Source organism: Musca vetustissima, unplaced genomic scaffold, assembly GCF_032173495.1.
Source record: "Musca vetustissima isolate MV318-11 ecotype Yass unplaced genomic scaffold, APGP_CSIRO_Mvet_v1 utg126972, whole genome shotgun sequence".
Taxonomy (NCBI): Eukaryota; Metazoa; Arthropoda; class Insecta; order Diptera; family Muscidae; genus Musca; species Musca vetustissima.
The window spans coordinates 67523-74140 of record NW_026888637.1 but is presented as its reverse complement, the minus strand read 5'-3'; the positions used below and the strand labels follow the sequence as shown (position 1 = coordinate 74140).

The 6618-nt window shown below is 35.1% G+C and overlaps 1 protein-coding gene across 1 annotated transcript in view; it reads right to left on the bottom strand.

Moving 5' to 3' along the window:
* Window positions 1–2741: 2741 nt before the first annotated feature.
* The window catches only part of LOC133336524 (ecdysone-induced protein 78C-like), a gene marked incomplete at its 3' end in the record, with an annotated part of 58704 nt that continues 54827 nt past the window's right edge, over window positions 2742–6618 (bottom strand). Inside the window, exons 5-6 of the mRNA XM_061544805.1 lie at window positions 2953–3129; window positions 2742–2883 (exon numbers count right to left, since the gene is read on the bottom strand). Of these exons, the coding sequence (XP_061400789.1) occupies window positions 2742–2883; window positions 2953–3129 (319 nt within the window). The remainder of the gene's footprint in view (window positions 2884–2952; window positions 3130–6618) is intronic.

Sequence of the window (6618 nt, the reverse complement as noted above, 5' to 3'; positions counted from 1 at the left end):
AAATATTTTATAAATTGAGTCTATTATTTTTATATTAAATGTTTATGCTATGAGTTCTTCACTTTCAAAGTCTAGTATTCTCTTCTAAATCGTACTCGTAGTAAATTAAATTATTAAATTATGATATTAACCAGTGAGCGGAGCAGTATAGTCGGACGGGCCGACCATACGATACCCTACACAACTTCCATGAAAATCTAACTTTCTGTGGTTCTATATTCTGAGATTGGGCAATATTTCGCGATAGTTGTACACTTTTGACTGGCTAGAGGTCAGAAAATGTTACTAATAATCAGTACAGCCCCTCTAATTACATGTCCAGATTCCCTTCACCGTAGGTTGTGTTGTGATGTTCGGCTTTCGACTCGAAAAGTACAAATAATTAAGTTTTCCGTCCACTTCATCAGAAAAATTATTATCTGATCATCACCTAACAATATAGGCGTTGTCCTTGACCATAACTGGTACCTCATGGAACATTTCAAAGCGATCAGGCTATATACCACCCTAAAGTGTGATAATAGGTTACTAAATAATATATGAATACGTAGGCACCTGTAAATATTTAAATGTAACTCCCGCATCCGAGTACCTACGACAATATGATTGGTATTAATTTAAAGGGCAACAACTCCTCTTGCATATACTGTCAACTTCCCGGGTCTATGTCCTTCAGGAGTATATATATACGCCATAGAATACAAATTTTGTAATTTTTCACACAATAATCAGGGTCCATTTGACCAGCTAAATATTGACCGATCTTTAACCGAACAGGCATGCTTATTCTTTGGCCCGACCCCCTTTCTCCATGTGAAAATTCGCGAAGTTCGGGCTAAAATTGCGGCCTCTGGAGCGACCAGAATATTGGGCAAAAATAAAGTTTTTGGTCCATTTCATCCCCTAAATATTAACCGATCTTTATCAAAAACAATAGGGGTCTTCATTGGCCAGAACCCATCCCACATGCAAAATTTCGTGAAGATTGGTCCATAACTGTGGCCTGTATTGTGTTTACAAATTATAATGGACAGACGGAGACACACGTCTAGATCGACTCAGCTAGTCGAGATATGACGATCGGTATACTTAAAGGTGGGTCTAGGACCAATATTTCGCGGCGTTACAAACTTTTGGGGATGCACAAAGCTATAATACCCTGACAACATAGTTGTGTAGGGTATAACTAATATACCCTCCATACTATGGTGGAGGGTATAAAAAGGGGGTTATATGGGGACTACCCATAAAAAGGGGCGAATATTAATAATTTTCGGTAGGGAGATTTGTTACCAAATACGACTACAAAATACCAAATTTCAGCGAATTCGGTTGAAAACCGCGCTTAAGAACACCAAAATACCGATAATTGGAGGGTACCCTTATATGGGGGCTACCGAAAAAAATTGACCTATACATATACTTTTTTGTAGAGAGATTTGGTACCTATTAAGAACTCTAAATACAAATATACAGGCAAAATCCGGAAAAAATCCGGTCAAAACCCCACAAACACTAAAAATTGGGGGTACCTTTATATGGGCGCTACCAGAAAAAATAGACCTATATTTATAAGTTTGAGTGGGGAAATTTGGTACCCAATAGGAACTTAATGTACCAAATTTCAGCGAATTTGGTTGAAAATAATAATAATACTTGCAGGTGTACAGAATTAAAAAAAAAAGTTTTTAAATCGGAATTTATATCAAACAGTAGTAGCTAATGGTCTTGTAGCTTATTAACACTAGTATGCAATGTAACCATAAAAAATTACGGAATTATTTGAAGCATAAATAATAAATCTCTATCTAGCATGTAATATTATTATTTTTTTTTCATTTCCAAATTTCTTGGCTAAATATATAATATTTTCTAGAGTAAGGTTTTAAAATTTCCATTTTATTTAGCTAGTGGCATGTGTTAGCTTTCGAAGTCAATTTTTCTATTGAAAATTGAGCTCATACTTCCACAATTATGTTGATTTTTAAGAAACAACCCATTAATTAATAATAATCATACGCTAATGAGTACCAAATTGAAAAATTGTCTTAAATATAAGAATTTATATAATTTATTAACACTTAATGATTGGAATTTATAAATTCGCAGCTAAGGCAATATTTTATATAAAAATATTTCCAGAGTATGAAAGAAAAATGAGAAATATTCTGAGAAATGAGTTGTTTTGAATTTTTTTTCTGAATTTCAATCCAATAATTAATAACAGTCATACGCTCAGGTGTAAACATTTAAAGAACGGGATTTCTATGAAATTCAATATTTAATAAAATTGTATTTCATACAATTTCAATACAATATTTTATACAAAAAAATTCCATAGTATTAGAGACCAGGAATCAGGAAAGCTTTCACATATGATATTTTTTATATTTTTCCCATATCCTCTACCTAATACATGGAGGTAAAATATGTTATATTTCTAATAGAATTTTCAGCTCTAATGTGTTAGCTATTGAATAATATTTTTCTGTTGAAATTCAATACAAAGGTTCAGAAGTTAGGACGAGCTTTCCGAAACAGTTCCGGAAATAATAACAATCATACGCTCCATGGTACGGTTCTAATTTTTTTATTTTGCCCAATGGATCCAATGCATTTTTTCAGAACAATTTGTTTTTTCTCCAAGTTAATTAATAATTTCTACAATATTTTTTATCAAAAAAAAAATATATTTTTATGCCTATTACTGTGGCGAGAGAGGGTGGTTATGATATACTTACAGTCTCGACTCATACCAGCTGATAGACATTTCTTAAAACGACAATATTGGCAGCGATTTCGATTGAGTCGTATCACCAAACACTTGCCGTCCCGCAAACAACGATATTCGATTTGTTTTTGGATGCTGCGACGAAAGAAACCCTGCAACAATGGTATAAATCTACAATTACTTTTTTTTGTTTTATCAATTGAATTGGCATTCTGACTTACCTTACAACCCTCACAGGAGGTAACACCGTAATGATAACCCGATGCCTTGTCACCACAAACTTTACAGGGCACAAAGGATTTGGCCACAGCACTATTTGAATTCGAATCGTTTATGACAAAGGGAGATTGTGATTGGGCTGATGGGTGTTGTTGCAGGGATTGTTGTTGTTGCTGCTGCTGCGATTGCGTTTGTTGTTGCTGCTGTTGCAATGTATGATGTGATTGCTGTTGATGTTCTGCAAAAGAAGAAATTTTATTAAATAGATATTAAATAAATATACTTAAAAAAATATTTCTAAAAATCAGAATGTATAGAATGCATAGAATCACTTTCTGAGTCGATTTATGCATGTCCGTCAGTCACTCAGTCCGTCCGTCTGTAGATGTTAAATTGTAAACAAAGTACAGGTCGCATTAATGATCCGATTTGGATGAAATTTGGTACTTCTCACTTATTTGGCCCAAGGACGAACCCAATTGAAATTGAAGAAAATCGGTTCAGATTTAAATATAGCTCCCACATATAGTTTCCTCCGATTTAAAGTAAATGGGGCACCAAAGTCCATGAATATCTTTCGATATGCATGAACTTTGACATAGGGTACTGAATTAGGTCTAGAATGATGTGTGTTAAGTTTCGTGAACATCACTTCAGATTTATATATAGCTCCACCAAAGTCCCTATATATCATTCGATTTGCACGAAGATTGGCATAGGGTACTGAATTAGGTCCCGAATTATATGTGCTAAGTTTCGAGAAAATCGCTTCAGATTTAAATATAGCTCCCATATATAGTGTTGTCCGATTTTATGTAAATGATCCACTAAAGCCCCTATATGTCATTCGATTTGCACGAAAATTTGCATAGTATACTAAATTGGGTCCAGAACGATATGTGTCAAGTTTCGAGAAGATCGGTTCAGATTTAGATATAGCCCCTATATATATTTTCGTCCGATTTAAGGTAAATGGGGCACCAAAGCCCCTATATATCATTCGATTTGCACGAAATTTAGCATAGTATACTAAATTGTCTCTAGAATGATGTGTGCTAAGTTTCCTGTAAATCGGTTCAGATTTAGATATAGCTCCCATATATAGTTTTGTCCGATTTTATGTAAATGGTCCACCAAAGCCCCTATATATCATTCGATTTGCACGAAATTGTGCATAGTATACTAAATTGTGTCTAGAATGATGTGTGTCAAGTTTCGAGAAGATCTGTTCAGATTTAAATACTGCTCCTATATATGTTTTCGTCCGATTTAAGGTAAATGGGACACCAAAGTCCCTATATATCTTTCGATTTGCACGAAATTTAGCATAACGTACTGAATTGAGCCTAGAATGATGTCTGCCAAGTTTCGTGGAAATCAGTTCAGATTTAGATATAGCTCCCATGTATATATTCGTCCGATTTAAGGTAAATGGTGCACCAAAGTCCCTAAATATCTTTCGATTTGCACGAAATTTGGCACAGGCTACTGAATTCAGCCTAGAATGATATGTGCTAAGTTTCGTGAAAATCGGTCCAGATTTAGATATAGCTCTTTATATATTTTCGTCCGATTTAAGGTAAATGGGGCACCAAAGTCCCTACATATCTTTCGATGTGCACGAAATTTGGCATTGGGTACTGAATTAGGTCCAGAATGATATGTGCTAAGTTTCATGAAAATCGCTTCAAAATTACATATAGCTCCCATATATAGTATTGTCCGATTTTATGTAAATGTTGCACCAAAGTCCCTATATATCTTTCGATATGCGCGAAATTTTGCATAGTATATTAAATTGTGTCTAGAATGATATGTGCTAAGTTTCGATAAAATCGCTTCAAATTTAGATATAGCTCCCATATATAGTACTGTCCGATTTTATGTAAATGGTGCACCAAAGTCCCTATATATCTTTCGATTTGCACGAAATTTAGCATAACGTACTGAATTGAGCCTAGAATGATGTCTGCCAAGTTTCGTGGAAATCAGTTCAGATTTAGATATAGCTCCCATGTATATATTCGTCCGATTTAAGGTAAATGGTGCACCAAAGTCCCTAAATATCTTTCGATTTGCACGAAATTTGGCACAGGCTACTGAATTCAGCCTAGAATGATATGTGCTAAGTTTCGAGAAAATCGCTTCAGATTTAGATATAGCTCCCATATATAGTATTGTCCGATTTGATGTAAATGGTGCACCAAAGTCCCTATATATCTTTCGATTTGCGCGAAATTTTGCATTGCGTATTCAATTAAGTCTAGAATGATGCATGTCAAGTTTCGAGAAGATCGGTTCAGATTTAGATATAGCTCCTATATATATTTTCGTCCGATTTTTTGTAAATGGGGCTCCAAAGTCCCTATATATCTTTCGATTTGCATGAAATTTGGCATAGAGTTCTGAATTAGGCCCAGAATGATGTGTGCTAAGTTTCGTGAAAATCGGTTCAGATTTATATATAGCTCCCATGTATAGTTTTGTCCGATTTTATGTAAATGGTCCACCAAAGTCCCTATATATCTTTCGATATACGCGAAAATTTGCATTGCGTACTCAATTAAGTCTGGAATGACGTGTGCCAAATTTCGGGAAAATCGGGACAGATTTATATATAGCACCCATATATATTTTCGTCCGATTTAAGGTAAATGGGGCTCGAAACACATGATGTTGTTGTCGTTCTGCATATTCATGGGGATTTTCGTGTCTTTGAGATGGATATCTGTCCCTTCCATAGCTCGTGTTTTAAGTTTCGAGAATATTGGGTTAGATTTTGATTTAAATTCGTTCAATTTCATGTTAATGTTCCTTCGAAAAGGCGACGTCTGTTAGGATACATATGTAGAATATATTCAAAGTGGTGAAGGGTATCATATAGTCGGCCCAGTCCGACGTTACCACTTTTCTTACTGGTTTTTAATCTAAAACGCTTTTGACCTAATTTGTTTATTTTTAAAATGTTTTTTTTTTATATTACCTACTTCCGCCGTAATATATAAAATAATAATAACATCTAAAAATAAATAAAAAAACATTTCCAAGAAAAACAATTCATCAAAGCAAACTCAAAGTAGATATCGACATCATAACTTCAATGCAAATAAAAATTTGCATTAAACACCCACACACACACACTCTTACTCACACCGAGGATATGTGTAATCAATTGTCATAAGCCCTAATCAATAATTGCCAACAAAGCCCCCCATTGCCCATAACTACGAGAGTTGAAGTAAATTGCCTTCAGCCTACTCCCACTCCCATACAAAGTTATCGGTTTTTGAGTTTTGTAATACTGGTTCGAGAAATTATTCACCCACTTCAGTTTATTGGCAATGCAATTTTGTATCGTTGTGTTGTTTTTCCCTAACCATTCCTGAAGACGGAGCTCCAAAGACACGATTAACATTTCAAATGTCTTCCCTGACGACGACCACGACGGTAGTGGCGACATCGTTAGCCATTCAAATGCTATAACCAACCACCATTGAAATATTTATTGATTTCTCCCAATTGGTGTTCAGTGGGGAGAGAATTGACGGACGACAGCTAGCCTAGCTGCCTAGTTTGCCTGGCAGACAAGCAGATATCCTCTCGAACGAACTGCTGGTGGTTGGGTCTATTAAAAATGCATGCCTCCTAACGTGGCAAACTACACTTTT